General features: G+C 42.8%; 1 protein-coding gene across 1 annotated transcript in view; it reads right to left on the bottom strand.

Moving 5' to 3' along the window:
* LOC143933590 (phospholipase A2 inhibitor gamma subunit B-like) overlaps positions 1–8,298 on the bottom strand; it is a 29,714-nt gene extending 21,416 nt beyond the window's left edge. The window contains exons 1-2 of the mRNA XM_077456538.1: positions 8,133–8,298; positions 2,646–2,762 (exon numbers count right to left, since the gene is read on the bottom strand). Coding sequence (XP_077312664.1) covers positions 2,646–2,762; positions 8,133–8,184 — 169 coding nt within the window. The 5' untranslated portion in view covers positions 8,185–8,298. The remainder of the gene's footprint in view (positions 1–2,645; positions 2,763–8,132) is intronic.
* Positions 8,299–18,329: the final 10,031 nt, after the last annotated feature.

An 18,329-nucleotide genomic window follows, 5' to 3' on the forward strand; every position in this document is an offset into this window, starting at 1 on the left:
GGCGTTAAACTGGCAGTAGTGCACACAGAACTATATGACGTTAAGCTGGCAGTAACACACACAAAACGATATGGTGTTAAACTGGCAGGAATGCACACAGAAGTAAATGGCGTTAAACTGGCAGTAGTGCACACAGAACTATATGACGTTAAGCTGGCAGTAACACACACAAAACGATATGGTGTTAAACTGGCAGTAATGCACACAGAAGTAAATGGCGTTAAACTGACAGTAGTGCACACAGAACTATATGACGTTAAGCTGGCAGTAACACACACAAAACGATATGGTGTTAAACTGGCAGGAATGCACACAGAAGTAAATGGCGTTAAACTGGCAGTAGTGCACACAGAACTATATGACGTTAAGCTGGCAGTAACACACACAAAACGATATGGTGTTAAACTGGCAGTAATGCACACAGAAGTAAATGGCGTTAAACTGGCAGTAGTGCACACAGAACTATATGACGTTAAGCTGGCAGTAACACACACAAAACGATATGGTGTTAAACTGGCAGTAGTGCACACAGAACTATATGGCGTTAAGCTGGCAGTAACACACACAAAATGATATGGTGTTAAACTGGCAGTAACGCAAGCAAAACTATATGGGGTTAAACTAATGCAATCAAATAGACGGTGTTCAACCGTCACTACATTGGCACTATCTGAACTGTCCCTAATCTAGCTATACACTAATGTAAAGATTACTGACACGGTCTCACTACACAACACTGAAACTATCTGAGCTGTCCCTACTCTAGCTGCACACTATGCAAAGCTGAATGATGGTCCTCCTCACTACACTTACACTATCCCTAGACTGACACTAAACCCCCATCAAATCATTCTCTGCAGCTATTACCTTTTGTACCACCACCCCATCCCTTTAGAATGTAATCTCTATGAGCAGGGCCTTCCTCTACCTTTTGTATTGTACTGTAATTATGTTGTCCCCCCTTATACATTGTAAAGCACTGCGTAAGCTGTTGGCGCTATATAAATTGTGTATTATAATAATAATAATACGGTAGTAATAATAATAAACTAATATTCTACACTGACAATTGAAGCAAAATAGCACAGTATAGCACGCTAACTATACCAATAGTATAAATCCACCTAACGTGTCAGACCGTAGTCCGTAAATAAAGTGTCAATTGCTAAATAATAAGCTAAGGGTATGATATAGAGGTGTCCAAGTGCTTAATCAAAATCACATAAAATCTAAGGTGCCTAATAGTTGTACAGTGTCTAATAATTACATACACAGTTACATATGACTATACAGTAATGTGGACTCATCTATCGTGATCAAAAGTGGTCCATAAATCAAGTGTCAAATATTACAAATTGCATAAAAAATAAACAACATCTACACAATAAGAGTGTCCAGTGTCTCCAAAAATCCCTAATCACAGTCTTGAGCTGATCAATCTGCTACTCTGCTCTGATCCTGCCATCTGTATTAACCGATGTGGGGACAGTTTTCATAACCTGGAAGTAGGGGTACACCACCTGGATAGCCTGAGATCCCTGTTTTCTGCTGTTTACCTTACAGCAGTAAGGTAAGGGGCCATTTCATTTGATGCGTGTGAGACACTAAAGAGGCACAGGAGTGTATATACACGGGTTCATCTGGCACCTTATATCTGGAGAAGCACTATATAAAGCACACAGTCACAATAAAAATCGCTGATCGCCGCCATTACTAGTAAAAAAAAAAAAATAATAAAAAATTATTAATAAAAATGCTATAAAACTATCCCTATTTTGTAAACGCTATAACTTTTGCGCAAACCAATCAATAATCGCTTATTGCGATTTTTTTTACCAAAAATATGTAGAAGAATATGTATCGGCCTAAACTTAGGGAAAAAAATGTTTTTTTATATATTTTTGGGGGATATTTATTATAGCAAAAAGTAAAAAACAATTGTCAGTTAAAGCAACACAGCGCCGAATCGCAAAAAGTGGTCTGGTCTTTGACCAGCAAATTGGTCCGGTCTGAAAGTGGTTAAAGAGTGAATATTGACTGATTATATTGGGCTATTGAAGGTTGTGCACTACAGTACTATTTTGCTGTTTGGAAGACATTATTGAACTTGAGTGTGCTATTCACACATTGTACACGTGAAGAAAAACTGACATCTCTGGAGTAATCCAGAGCCCTCTAATGTAAACTGAGGCCGCGTACACACGCGGGGACTGTTTGCTCAACTTTGTCCGTCAAACAGTTTCAGCGGACAGTCCGCTCAAAATTAGCATGGACGGACTTGCCTACACACGACGAACGAACAGTCCGCTGAAACCGTGCACGATGACGTGAACGGCACGTACGACGGGACTAGAAAACGACGTCCTATACACTGCAATGCAAACTTCGGCGTGTAAATCCTTTCTGAGCATGCGCGGAACTTAGTTTGACGAACAAGCCTACACACGAGGGGACTGTTCGCTGAAACAAAGTTTCAGCGGGCAGTTTTTCGGAATTTCCGAAAAACTTTGTTCAGCAGACTGTTCGCTGAAACTGTCCTCTGAAAGCCCACACACGGGCGAACAGTCCCCGCGTGTGTACGCGGCCTAACACTTTTGAGACTGAAAAAAAAATACACATGATTTTTTTATTACTGAATAACTTACCCTTAGCCCAGGTTTCTGCATATTGAGCTCCACACACAGAGCCAGAAGGACAAGTCATACTGGGGCCGGTACACGAGTCCGATACAGAAAAACACTCTGTACAAGAGAGCGAGTTGCCTAAAGAGAGAAAAAAACATCAACCATAGCAGCCACATTTTATCAAAGAATCTCATTTATCATTAATTTTCCAACTGTTATTTTCCAGTGCGTATTTAAAGTGTATGTCAACCCAGACAAGGAAATGCTCTTCAAAATGTTTAATGATTATCCACTTGCCGACCAGTTTCACTGCGGCAGAATGGCGTGGCTGGGCGAAGCAACGTTATGTTACGTTGCTTCGCCATGTGGCCACTAGGGGCGCGCTGCACGCCCACCGAGCCAATGCAAGTGCCCGGCGGTCACGATCATCGACGGGCTCCCGCTTAGAGTTGCCACCTCATCCCTTTAAACCCGAACACATATTAATTACACGGGTTCCGTGGCTGATTAATGTGGTATTTAAACTTGCTTGGTGCCTTATCTGAACTAAATTGGCCTCAGAACCCGTGTAATTCATATGTGTTTGGGTTTAAAGGGATGAGGTGGCAACCCTACTCCCGCAATCGCCACTGAGACACGGAGAACCAGGATCTGTATGTGTAAACACACAGTTTCCGCTTCTCTGAGGGGAGAAGTGACAGATCCTCTGTTCATACAGAGTATGAACAGCGATCTATTTCTTCCCCTGCACAGTCCCCTCCCCCCTTCAGTTAGAAACACAAACAGGGAACACCAATAACCCATTGATCGCCCCCTAGTGTTAACTGCTTCACTGGCAGTGACATTTTTACAGTGATCAATGCATTTTTATAGCACTGATCGCTGTATTAATTCCAATGGTCCCAAAAATGTGTTAAAATTGTCGCAGTCCCGATACAAATTGCAGATCGCCGCCATTACTATTAAAAAAAAAATAATAATAATAAAAATGCCATAGAACTATTCCCTATTTTGTAGACGCTATAACTGTTGTGCAAACCAATCAATAATCACTTATTGTGATTTTTTTTACCAAAAATATGTAGAAGAATACATATCGGCCTAAACTGATGGTCACGGAAGATTCTGTGAGGATGTCCATGGACACCCTCCCAGAATAAGCCAACTGTGCTGTAGCCGTCTTTCGGCTATGGCCCAGTTGGCATGTGGTTAATGAGGGCGGAAGACAACTGGCCAACAGTGGAAAGAAAGTAGATCCACAGCATGGCAGAATAAAACTGCTCTCATTTTCTCGTCATTCTACAGGTATGCAGAACTGTTTTAATGACATCAATTTATACGTAAAAGACTCATAATGGTTCATCAATGATGGATGTTATGTAAGGCTGGGTTCACACCATTGTGAATTGGATGCGAGCTCCCTGCATCCAATTCGCAATAGCAGGAGATGTTGACCGGCTCTCTATGGAATCGGTTCACATACCTCCGCAGCGGGTCCGGTGCATTTTCCACAAAACTCCTGTGTGCCTTTTGGTGAGTTTCAGGTCCGAATTCAGGCTAAAATCGGACCTGAAACGGTGGACCAGCACGCACCAGACCCCTGCTGTGAACCGAATGCGGTGATGGTGTGAACCCAGCCTCAAAAACAAAACAAGTATTGAGTATTATGAGTTTATTATCAATAGATTAGTTCAAGACGTAAAGTAGTAAACTTTAAAATTAGTCAAAAGTGTTTGTATAATTACTATCATAGGCCTAAAATAATAGATGCATAACTAGATATACAATATATATGGGGCTGTGATGTGAAGAAGGACTGAGGACACTGTGAGACTGCTTGAACTGTGATGTAAAGGTAGACTGTGGACACTGATATAAAGGGGGACTGTGTTGTAAGGGGAGGTTGCGATGGGAAGGGGGCTGAGGACTGACTCCATGAAGCTACCTTCTTTACATGACACTCTCTCCACCTTTAGATCTCTATCGAGGTTTAAAATTAATCCGTCAAAAATGGAGGCCCTACCCATTAACACTTCACCAGCCCTGGTTAATTCTCTCCAACACACCTTCAAATATCATTGGTGCCCTTCTTCATTCAAGTACCTGGGCATTCATCTCACACCCTCGTAATCTTCCCTATCAGGTCACCTTTCCCCCTATGTTTACAGAAGTAACCGTCTCTTAAATCTCTGGACTTCCCTTCCTATCTTTCTCCTCGGTAGAATTAACGCCGTTAAAATGTCGATACTCCCTAAACCACTGTACCTATTTGAAACACTTCCAATTCCAGTCCCACTGTTGCAACTGAAACTTCTCCAGAGAAAATGCCTCAAGTTCATATGGAATAACGCATCCCATAGGATTGCGCGATCAGTAGTTTACGCTTTAAAGAATAGAGGAGGACTGGCGGCGCCAGATATCATCAAATATTATTATGCCTTTTACTTTCGGGTATTATCTTCCTGGATCTCTAGAAAAGCTCCAAGTAGGTGATCTCGGCCCAAAAATGGGTATTACTGTTCCGGTACATCCATGCTACATGCTATGGCCTTCTGCAGCTAAATTTATGCCTCAACTGAGATCCCTCTGCTTAGCACCGATGCTTTTTACCCTAGCCATTTTGAAGAGATGTGAGGAGCGGTTTTCCCTGTCCTCCAAATGCTCCCCATTCCTGAATTCCATACCTGACGGACTGTCCTATTCGAGGATGCTTCCTTCTACCCAGGCGGGAATCTTTCAGTTGCGACGGCCACACAAAAAACTGATGTCCTTTTCAGAGCTGCAAGCGAAATATGAACTCCCTTCCTCCCTTCTGTACTCATACATACAATTTAAAAATGTCTTCCACTCTAACTCCCCCTCACTATCATTGGAGAAACCTACTAATTTTGAGGCCCTGTGCGCCAATGGCCCCTATGAACCCAAACAGGTTTCTTCTATATACAAAATTTTGCATGAAACCCCACCTTTAACGGAACTCACACATAACTACATGAAAAAATGGTTTTTCATACTGCAACGACCAATCTCTATATTAGATTGGGGGAAAATTTGGGAATCTACGTCAAAAATTTCACGTTGTGTACTGCAGAAGGAAACTGCCATTAAGATCTTGATGTTTTGGTACAGGACCCCGGATTTGCTGGATGTCCGCAACCCAGCCACCTCCAATGTTTGCTGGAGATGCAGAGAGTCCATAGGTTCTCATTTTCATATATTTTGGGATTGCCCTCTCATTGGCCCTTTTTGGACTAAGATTCAAGATCTTCTACAAATGTTATTATCTACACCCATACCTTTGAAACCCATACATTTCCTTCTAGGCCTCCCTTTCCCGGGAATATCTAAAGCGTCACGGAAACTTATGTCCTCTATCCTTCTGGCCGCAAAGAGAACTATTCCTAGAGATTGGCTCTCCACTTCTCCCCCCACATTCCATCACTTTCTTTCCATAATGGTGGATATACGTAGGATGGAACACTTGACTGCTAAAATTGAGGACACACTACCCTCCTTTTATAAAATATGGAAGACCCCGGAGGATTCTGCATACCCCCTTGAATCTGATAACCTTCAAGCAGTGGCGTACTAAGTGGGGGGGCGGGGGGGCATGCCGCCCCGGTTGCCACACACTGGGGGGGTGTCAGGACAGCGCTCCCCTCCCTCCGCAACTAAAGAGGAGACAGCGCCGTGCCTCGGGTTCGCAGCCCACACAGAGAGAGCCCAAGGCACTGGCAGTGGGTGGCATTGCAGGGGGGAGGTGCGAGCAGCACCCGAGTGGAGTGACACCTGTCGGCTCAGTGATCCGGGACCCGGCGCAATAATCCCCTTCTCTCTGTGGTCGCATCGCGCGGCCATTCTGATTAGTCTCGGCAGCGGCTGTCACTCACAGCCGAGCAGAGTGAAGCCGCCTCCCCCTCCTCCAAGCACAGCACTGTGTAGACATAAAGGAGGAGGGGGAGGCAGCTTCGCTCTGCTCGGCTGGGAGTGACAGCCGCTGCCGAGACTGATCAGAACGGTGCAACGTGAGTCACGCGACCACAGAGAGAAGGGGATTATTGCGCCAGGTCCTGGATCACTGAGCCGACAGGTGTCACTCCACTCGGGTGCTGCTCGCACCTTCCCCCTGCAATGCCACTGCCTTGGGCTTGAGGTACATTATGGGTCCTTAGGGGAGTCTGTGCACTGTAGGGGGGTTCTTTACTGTAGGGGGTCTGTGCACTGTAGGGGGGTTCTTTACTGTGGGGGGGTCTGCACTGTGGGGGGTCCTGCACTGTAGGGGGGTCTGCACTGTAGAAGGGGTCCTGCACTGTAGGAGGGGTCCTGAACTGTAGGGGGAGGGGTCTGTACTGTAGAGGAAGATTTGGCACTGTAGGGGGGTCTGTACTGTAGGTGAGGATTCTGTACTGTAGGGGAGTCTGTACTGTAGGGGGGTCTGCGCTGTAGGGTGGAGGGGTCTGTACTGTAGGAGGGTCTGCACTGTAGGGGAGGATTCTGTACTGTAGGAGGGTCTGCACTGTAGGGGGGGGTCTGCGCTATAGGGTGGAGGGGTCTGTACTGTAGGAGGGTCTGCACTGTAGGGGAGGATTCTGTACTGTAGGGGTGTCTACACTGTAGATGGGGGTCTGTATGGTAGGGAGGGGGGTCTGCACTTTAGGGGGTCTGTGTAACATGCAGGGGGTCCAGAGCTGTGAGGGGCTGTGTAATGTAAAGGGGTGCAGAGGTGCAGGGTGCTGTGTAATGTAAAGGGGTCCAGAGGTACAAGGGCTGTGTAATGTAAAGGAGTTCAGGGTGCTGTGTAATGTAAAGGGGTTCAGAGGTACAAGGACTGTGTAATGTAAAGGGGTCAGGAGGTTCAGGGTGCTGTGTTATGTAAAGGGGTCCAGAGGTACAAGAGCTGTGTAATGTAAAGGGGTCCAGAGGTGCAGGCTGCTGTGTAATGTAAAGAGGTCCTTAGGTGCAAGGTCCTGTGTAATATAAAGGGGTCCAGAGGTGCAGGGTGCTGTGTAATGTACAGAGGCCCAGAGGCGCAGTTGTGGAGAGGGGGGGTACACAGTAGTGACAAAAAGATATTGAAGGATGCAGAGGTATGCAGGGGACACAGTGGGTGTTTTTAAATTTTATGGTGGGGGGGGGGGGGGGGTGCCAGATATAGGATCCACCTCGGGTGCCAAATGCTCTAGGTACGCCCCTGCCTTCAAGCCTCCTGAATCCCCTGGTGCCATCACCTTGCTTCTTTTTCTCTTTTGTATAGTTATTATTCAAAACTATATATCCCTTTCTCGTTTTGTTTACTATATGATATGATATGATAACTATACTTGAATGATCCACTGATGGAAGACGCTTATATATGAACATACCTGTATCTACGTTCAGTTCCCCGAGTTTATTTATACAATGCTCTGTACTATCAAAAGTTTAAATGCTTTCTCTTTGTATTGCAGTGTATAATTTTTGAAAAATGTTATAAATAAACAATAAAAAAAAAGATTAAAAAGCACTTACCGGATGTCACCAAAGCCGAGAGAACCCCAAGGATTTGGAGAAGTGATGTCATTATGAGAGTCTGCTGTATCTCTAAGGTTGGTGCAACGGAAGACTGACTCGGTATGCTGGATGACTGTTTAATCTTGTAAGATTTATGGGTGTAGGCATTTTGGGACTGATTACGTATAAAAATTGTGTGCCACAAAAATGGACTAGGTTTCGTTTCCTTCCCAATCTTTGATTCAATTCTCTATAAATGCCAAGGCTGAAGGGTAGATTAAATTTCACATTCCTGAGATTAGAAATTAGAAATCATGATCCTTCTGTAAAAAAACAAGCTAGCAGGTGCGCAGGTCTTCCTACACCTTCCAAAATTGGAAATAGGCAGGAACAAAAAAAAGGTCCCTCATGCTGGGCTACACCTTCACAACTTGAACATCAACAAGAAAAAGAAGACTTCTTTAGTTTTAAACGTTTTTATTATGTTTTCATACGTTTAAACAACAGATGTACATTAATATCATATGTGGAAATACAATATTTGACGGAATAGAAAATAATAGAAATTAAGTTTCATTAGTAATAAATAGGGATGAGCTTCAAGTTCGAGTCAAACTCATGTTCGACTCGAACATTGCCTCTTCGCCTGTTCAGCGAATAGTGAACAATTTGGGGTGTTCGCGGCAAATTCGAAAAGCCGCGGAACACCCTGTACAAGTCTATGGGAGAAATCTAAAGTGCTAATTTTAAAGGCTAATATGTAAGTTACTGTCCTAAAAAGTGTTTGGGGACCTGGGTCCTGCCCCAGGGGACATGAATAAATGCAAAAAAAAAGTTTTAAAAACTGACGTTTTTTCGGGAGCAGTGATTTTAATAATGATTAAAGTGAAACAATAAAAGTGTAATATTCCTTTAAATTTTGTACCTGGGGGGAGTGTATAGTATGCCTGTGAATGGGCGCATGTTTCCCATGCTTAGAACTGTCCCTGCACAAAGTCTCATTTCTGCAGAAAAAAAATTCATTTAAAATCACTCGCGGTTATAATGAATTGTCGGCTCCCGTAATACAGAGAACAATCACTGAAAGTCATTAATAAAAAAAAAAAAGCGTGGGGTTCCCCCAAATTCAATTACCAGGCCCTTCAGGTCTGGTATCGATATTAACGGGAACCCTGCGTCAAATTTATAAATAAAATTGACGTGGGATTCCCCCTGAAAATCCATACCAGACCCTTTATCCGAGCACGCAACCTGGCAGGCTGCAGGAAAAGAGGGGGGACAAGAGAGCGCCCCCCTCCCTCCTGAACCATACCAGGCCACATGCCCTCAACATTGGGAGGATGCTTTGGGGGTCTGTGACCCCTCAAAGCACCATGTCCACATGTTGATGGGGACAAGAGCCTCATCCCCACAACCCTGGCCGGTGGTTGTGGGGGTCTGCGGGCGGGGGGCTTATCAGAATCTGGAAGCCCTCTTTAACAAGGGGACCCCCAGATCCCGACCCCCACCTGTTTGAAATGGTAAGTGGGTACAAAAGTACCCCTACCATTTCACAAAGAAAGTGTGAAAAATAGTTAAATAAGACAAACACACTTTTGAAAAAATCCTTTATTAAAAATAAAAAAAATAAAAAAATAAGAAGATTCCAGCGGTGGTAATCCACTTAGCACTTTAGATTTTGAGCGTTCGAGTCCCATAGACTTTAATAGGGTTCTAAAGTTCACACAAAGTTTAGGTCTGTTCACAGGTTCTGATGCGAACCGAACCGGGGGGTGCTCGGCTCATCCTTAGTAATAAACATTAAAATAAGCTATAAGGTAAAAATTTGTAGATGATACTAAGTTACTTGTAACATATACGACTGAAATTAGGGTACTTATTTCAGGAATGAGTATGGAGAATAGAAATAATTCAAAAGAATATTGTACCTATGGTTTTGAGTGAAGAGCCAGGTAATTAAAACATGTGTGAGATGGTACATTAGGAGTGTTAGGCCGCGTACACACGGGCGGACTGTCTGCCCAACTTAGTCCGCTGAACAGTGTTTCAGCGGACAATCCGCTCGTGTGTGGGCTTCAGCGGACTTTTTCAGCGGACAGTCTGACGAACAAAGTCTTACGGAACTTCCGTAAGACAGTCCGTTCAAACTTGGTTTTGTCCGTCCAAACTTGGTTTCAGCGGACAGTCCGCTCGTGTGTAGGCAAGTTGGACGGACTAAGTATGGCGCATGCTTAGAAAGGGTTTACACGGCCGAAGGTTGCATTGCAGTGTATAAGACGTCGTTTTTCTAGTCCCGTCATACGTGCTGTACACGTCATCACGCACGCTTTCAGCGGACTGTCTGCTCATCGTGTGTGGTCAAGTCCGTTCATGCTAATTTTGAACGGACTGTCTGTCGGATTGTCTGCCGAACTTAGTTGGGCAGACAGTCCGCCCGTGTGTACGCGGCCTTACAGGGCAACCGAAAGAAATAGGTACGTTTTCCAGGGCCAAGTTCCTGCAAATTGGCTTGGCATTATCTGGAAATGTAATATTAAGTAATATTTCAGATTATCCTGCAAGACTCCTATTAGAGTGAAAATAACTAGTGTAAAGAGAAGGGGAAGCTTAGATAATGTTATGATGAAGAGGGGGTCAGTAGTCTCGGGAGGTAAAAATAAAATGAACGAATGAATAAAATCACATGACAGATTATAGATCTTAAGCCCTTAAGGGAGTAGTATAGTAAAGAGGTGTCAAAGCCCGGTGGTAGGAAATGTTCACTCCATGGTACCCACAGGGCTTTGAATTTAGATATATTACCAAGATAAATAGCTTCTATTTTAGCATGGATTAGGGATTGAGTAACTCTTTGTTTGACTAATGATATATCAAGTGAATCTGTTTTTCAAGCTTTAGCTATGACCTATTTTGCTGCTGGTGTTACAAAGACCGTGAGTTTAAATTGGCGGTTTGGCAAGACATGTGGTCTACTATTCAGGAGTGCAATAGGTGCGTCATGCAGTAATATAACTTTGAACATTGTGGAAAGAATATTAAATACTTCTGACCAAAAGGATCTGACAATATTACATTCCCACCAGATATGTACCTGAGTACCCTTAGTAGAGAGGCCATGATGGGAAGGATATTGTGGAGAGAATTTAGAAATTTTGGCTGGAACTAAGTACCATCTTGTGAGTACCTTACAATTGGTTTTGAGAGCCTCTACATTTGGGAAGGCAGACTTTGTTGTTTGCCAGATTTGAGACCAATTTTTGTCTGCAGATTGTAATTGGAGATCTTTTTCCCTCTTTTTCGTTTGGTAGTATAGGTTGGGAGCGTAAAGGTAATGTGTGATAGTAAACGGGTGTATAGGTTGGAAATGAGACCACGTTTATGTGGATCTGATTTACAGGCTTGTTTGAATATAGTGAAGCTTGGTGATTTCGTGTCAGAGGGTGCATTGTTTTGAGAAAAGTTTTTTATTTGAAGATATATGAACGTTTCTGTACGTGTTAGATCATAATTTTCATGAAGAGTAGGAAATGTTGTGATTAGAGAAGATTTATAGAAATGATGGGCGCAGGTCAAACCTACGGTAGAAAGAGGTGTGGCTAATACAAACCCCTCTAATATAAGGTTTGAGAGCTTCTCAATGTGTCAGAGGATCTGTGTCAGTGGAATTGTTGGTGATGAGATAATCTTTTATGACCATTTCCAATCTCTGCTGGAATGAAGAATTTGCAAGTAAACTATCATTAATGTACCAAGTACGATGATTGGATCGTGGAACTAGAGATGGGAAAGTTGTCATTACAGCATTATGATCTGTCCATGTACATGGTATAATATGTGAGTCTATAATAAGTGCTGAGGTTGAAACCATAACAACAAGGTGGTCAATACGGGACAGAATTGCTTGTGGGGATGGGATTAGTAAATATATTCTCGTTTTGTAGGATTATGTTCTTGCCAAGTGTCTTAAAAAGAATATTGATGCAGGAGTCGTTGATATGAAGGTTTAGGGATATTGGTTGGGACTGTTTTTTTTTTTCTTTCCAGGAGTCACCAAGAGCGTCTATCAAGCTACCAGAGAGTGGGTGGTGTAGATAGTCAGGAATTAGGTTGTGTAATATGTGATGTGCTTGTGTCAGTCGTTAAGGATTACATTGTTCAATGTTTCTTTTGTGTGTTTCCTTTCCATTTCCCATCCCCAACTTTAAAGTTCAGGTACTTTGTTTTTCTAGGACACAAGTGTTTTTTTCCTTTCTTTCCCAGACGATGAGGACATCGTCTAAATGGGAGGGGGGAGTATGTAGCGTCGGCTCCCAACGAGCATACGCTATATGTTTTTGAAAATTAATATTCCTAAAACCACAGTTGGGTTTTAGGGCTAATTTTGCTAAATTATGGTTTCAGTATGGTTTCACAGATTTTGTTGTTGGAAAATTTGAGAATCAGATCTCAAATTTTGTGTGACGGAAACTCCGGTGGAAATAGCCTACACATGCTCGGAATTTCCGACAACAAGCTTCCATCGAACATTTTCCGTTGGAGAATCTGACCATGTGTACACGGCATGAGAGTGTTGATTCCTTTAAGGTGGAATGCACCGTGTGATCTCCGTGTGTTAGATTATGTCAGTCTGGTAAGCAACCTCTTTGCCCTGAGGAGCACATCCTTGACACTGAAGCACTTTTCATGGTTTTTGAGCACAGAGCACTTTTTGTCTAAGCACTTGGATGGACTTTTTTTAAAAAGATTAAGTTTTTTTGGAAAATATTAATTGTATTTACTTATTTATTCATTTATTTTGTACTTTGCATTTTCACTTTGTTTTGGTTAATTTGATATTTAAGCTTTTGGATATATGAATTGTCAATTTATTTTGTGTATATTGTCATTCCGCTCATTATGTGTGATATTTTTTGATATTGTGTATTATTTGAATATGTAAAAAAGTGTAGCTGCGCTATCTAACTACTCCCACCCAACTGTATTAAGTGACTAATGTTACTGCAACGTACAGAACATCACCATGAAAATAAATGCTTCACCATATAATTCCTCAGCATATGAAAAAATATATAAATAAATAAATACTAATTGAATAAATGAATAAATATTATACACAACTCATAAATACTCTTGTAAAAATTATGAAAGTGATAAGGGTGAAAAAAATATCTGAACAATATACAAATTAATAAATATTTAAATAGCGAGTAAAAATAAAAATAAAATAATCTAATTCATAAATATCTGAATAATAAGTGAATATGAATCAAAATAATAGATATTAAAATAATAAGTGAATATATATATGAATCAAATAAACCAAAGATTAGTTAATTATTTAAATGTTAATCACTCATTTGTGGTAATACGAGTAATTCCACTTTTGTTGAGAAAAAACACTCCCTTCTGTATAATGTACATTACAAGGATTTTGACAAACTTTGTTGAAGATTCCTAAGTTTTTTTTTCATCTGAAGAAATGCCTGTGTCCATCAGACTGAGCCTAATAGAAATGATTTCCTAATTATCAACCAGCTGCTGCACCTGCAAAGGTCTAATGAGGAAAATTGCAGGGTCTGCATCCCTTTAGATGTTATTTCCTATTGGGAGTATCTCACCAAAAATTAAATTTTTGTTGCAGGGGATGCCCAAAATGCGACTTGTATTTTAGTGCAGACTTCTGTGAAAAATCAGTAAGCCAATCACACAAGCAGGAAATTACACCCCTGGGGGGGGGGGGGGGGGCGTTCTGTACACATTCTTTGTACAGAACAACTCCTGGTTGCCATATTGCATTTCACAGAAAATTACAAAGCTGCAGATTGAAAAGGAAAGGTCATTTTTAATAACATTAAATTACAATAAGACTTGTGTTGCAATTGTATACGCCAACCCTCATATTTTACACTCGCAAGTGCAAAATGAGGGCTGGCAAGCTGGGCTGCTTGGGGGCGGGGATGGGGGGGGAGGCACCACCAACATGCAGGGATGAATGGGAGCCATTCTTCCAGAAGAAGAGCACGTGGATGAAGAGAGAGGGACGGCCGGATCATCATGGCGGAAGAGAGCATGGAGGAAGAGGAGAGCCGGGTTGATCTCAGAGCGGGGTTTGCCCACTGTAAAAGCTTACATTAAAATTTCAGTCGCATACAGTCCTGCCCTCTTGATCCAGCGCTTGTGGCAGACAGAACGCCGGTCCAATGCCAGGGCGTGTTCTGTCTGTTACAGGTGCAGGTCAGCAGGGCGGGACTGTATGTGACAGCGAGCGGACTGCAATTCTAATGTAAGCTTTTACAGCGGGCAAACCTCGCTCTGTGATCAAGCCGGCTCTCCTCTTCCTCCACGCTCTCTTCTGCCATGATGATCCGGCCGCCCTCTCTCTTTCTCTGCATGGGTGAGGCTGCACTGGTGAGGCTGCACTGGTGAGGCTGCAATGATGGACACAGGTGAGGCTGCAAAGATGGATACAGGTGAGGCTGCATTGGTGAGGCTGCAATCATGGACACAGGTGAGGCTGCAATGATGGACACGGTGAGGCTGCAATGATGGACACAAGTGAGGCTGCAATGATGGACACAGGTGAGGCTTCATTGGTGAGGCTGCAATGATGGACACAGGTGAGGCTGCAATGATGGACACAGGTGAGGCTGCACTGGTGAGGCTGCAATTATGGACACAGGGGAGGCTGCACTGGTGAGGCTGCAAACATGGACAGAGGTGAGGCTGCAATCATGGACATGGGTGAGGCTGCAATGATGGACACAGGTGAGGCTTCACTGGTGAGGCTGCATGATGGACACAGGTGAGGCTGCAATGATGGACACAGGTGAGGCTGCACTAGTGAGGCTAAAAATGATGGACACAGAGGAGGCTGCACTGGTGAGGCTGCAAACATGGACAGAGGTGAGGCTGCAATGATGGACACGGGTGAGGCTGCAATGATGGATATGGGTGAGGCTGCAATGATGGACATGGGTAAGGCTGCACTGGTGCTGCTGCAATGATGGACACAGGTGAGGCTGGTGAGGCTGCATTAATGGACACAGGTGAGGCTCCATGGTTGAGGCTGCAATGATTGACACAGGTGAGGCTGTGTTGGTGGGCACTGGTCACGCTGCGTTGATGGACATGGGTCACGCTGCGTTGATGGACACTAGTGAGGCTGCATTGATGAGCACAGGTGAGGTTTCACTTGTGAGGCTGCAATGATGGACACAGGTGAGGCTGCCCTTGTGAGGCTGCAATGATGGACACAGGGGAGGCTGCACTGGTGAGGCTGCAATCATGAACACAGCTGAGGCTGCAACGATGGACACGGGTGAGGCTGCAATTATGGACACGGGTGAGTCTGCACTGGTGAGGTTGCAATGATGCACACAGGCGAGGCTCCATGGTTGAGGCTGCATTGATGGACACAGATGAGGCTGCGTTGGTGGCCACTGGTCACGCTGCGTTGATGGACACGGGTGAGGCTGTATTGATGGGCACTGATAAAGTTAGTATTTATTTGTGTAACCTTCTTCTGCATAAAACATTTAAACGTTATTTCATGAGAATTTATGACGGTGTGTATAGGGGCAGGATTAGGGATGGGCATTGTAGGGGTTTGGCGGGGACACTGGTGGCGAGTAACCCTTAAAGCCTGGCTAGTAGCTCAGGACTTGCAATTTTTAACCCTGGTATATGCTATAATACTCTATATGTATATATATATATATATATATATATATATATATACAGTTCTTTTATTTTGACTTTTTTTCCAAGTGAAGGTTCCCTTTAACCACTGGCCGACCAGCCGCCGTCGCTATACAGTGACAAGTCAACTCTGCTGCACGAACCGCCTTAGCTGTACAGCGGCTTGCGCAGGCGCAGTTTCTGCATGCTGCGGGAGTGTGCCCGCGGGTTGGGCAGACTGAATGTCCGCCAGCGACCCGCGATCCCCTATTACAGAGGCAAAACAGGGAAATTGCTTTTGTAAACAAGGCGATTCCCCGTTCTGCCTAATGACATGTTAGAGATCTTCTGTTCCCAGTGATCGGAAACAGCGATCACCGTCATGTCCCAGGCAGCCCATCCCCCCTACAGTTAGAACACACTTAACCCCTTGATCACCCCCTAGTGTTAACCCCTTCCTTGCCAGTGTCATTTATACATTGATCAGTGCATTTTTATAGCACTGATCAATGTAATAATGTCGCTGGTCCCCAAAAAGTGTAATCTGGAGTCAGATTTGTCCACTGCAATGTCTCAGTCCCGCTGGTGTACCGTATATACCTCAAACATTAAATATAAAGTGTATACAACAAATAGTGATAAGACATGTTCATTTTATATGGAGCAAATGTCGCAAACCAAGCGGGCCAAAATGCCTTCTCTGATTTAGGCTGTTCCTTGTGAAAATACATCAACAGGAAATAAAACAAGTCACATATCTACTATCTGCGGTTAACTAGAAACCGAAAACAGAAACATATAGTGGTTAGTGGAATGTTGCTTGCAAACTGGCCATTGAACTTTTTCTCATTAGAACATCTCCTTTTTAGCAAGGGCCTGGAAATCCCCCTCAGTTTCTACTCATCTAAAGGACCACTTAAGAACCAGAAGGACTTGCCCTTTTAGTGACCAGGCCATTTCTTGCGATTCGGCACTGCGTCGCTTTAACTGACAATTGCGCGATCGTGCAACGTTGCACCCAAACAAACTTTTTGCTTTAATAAATATCCAAAAAAAATCTAAAGAAAAAACTTGCAAAAATTGCAATAAGCCTATATTGATTGGTTTGCTTAAAAGTTATAGTGTCTACAAAATAGGGGATAGATTTATGGACTTTTTATTTATTTATTTGTTACTAGTAATGGTGGTGATCTGTGATTTTTAGCAGGACTGCGACATTATGGCGGACAGTTCGGACACTTTTGACACATTTTTGGGACCACTGACATTTATACAGAGATCAGTGCTATAAAAATGCACCGATTACTGTGTAAATGTCACTGACAGGGAAGGGGTTACACTAGGGGGGCGATCAAGGGGTTTAATGTGTTCCCTGGGAGGTGTTTCTAACTGTGGGGCGAGGGGACTGACTGGAGGAGGAGAGAGATCACTGTTCCTAATCACTAGGAACAGCAGATCTGACTCTCCTCCCTTGTCAGAACGGGGATCTATCTGTTTACATTGACAGATCCCCGTTCTGGCTCTCTGTGGAGCGATCAGTGCAGTGCGGTGCGAATCACATCCGGATCTCCCCCCGCAGCAGTGTGAACCCGGCCTCAATGTGAATAAACTGAAACAACATAAAAAGATCTACTGGAGCTTATCTTTTTCCATGTGCTGCTGCTGTTTTTGACGTATGGAGGTGTAAATATGGAGTGAAAGTGTGCGTCCAATGCACACAACTGCTGTCTGTATACCATTGGAAGACGGGATCGTATAATCAGAAGTGATTGTGCTGATACTTGGAATAAGGCTCATTATAGATGAATTTCTGGTGAGTTTAACCCCCTGGGGGAGTGTGGAGCACCGTGTGGAGGAGTTTGTGTGAAGTGCACCTAGTTTCCTTCTATTCTCACTGGGGTCACTCACTACGGCCCCTTTTTTGGACTTGTTCACTTCTTTAATCTTTGCTGCATTCCGAGCACTGGAATTGTTGGACTGATTATCTAGTAATAGCTAGTAATAAGTTTTATTGATTAATTTTATTGATTAATTTGGTTTATTCATATTTCATGTGATAATATATATAAATCTTCTATGCTATTGTTGTAGAGCTGATAGGAGCGCTGCTTGGATTATTTTTAAATAAATTTACTTGTGTAGATTGAGAATTATTAATAATCTGTTTGTTTATTTTTATGTACATTTTTTAAGTAGCTGCTGTCTCAGGTGTAAACCTATCCATTTACCTATTTCTATTTTTATTTTATGTTGAGTTTTTGAAACTATTTAGCACCGAGGTGAGAGAAATAGTGGGAGCGCATTTATTTAGATGTTCTCTCTTATTGTTTAATTGATATATATATACTCAATAGCAGGGTGAATTTGCAAATCTTGCAATATATATATATATATATATATAGATATATATATATATATATATATATATATATATATATATATATATATATATATATATATATATACATACATACATATATATATATATATATATATATATATATATAGATATATATATATATATATATATATATATAT

Source organism: Lithobates pipiens, unplaced genomic scaffold, assembly GCF_037356315.1.
Source record: "Lithobates pipiens isolate NorthernLeopardFrog02 unplaced genomic scaffold, aLitPip1_a1.2 Scaffold_27, whole genome shotgun sequence".
Taxonomy (NCBI): domain Eukaryota; kingdom Metazoa; phylum Chordata; class Amphibia; order Anura; family Ranidae; genus Lithobates; species Lithobates pipiens.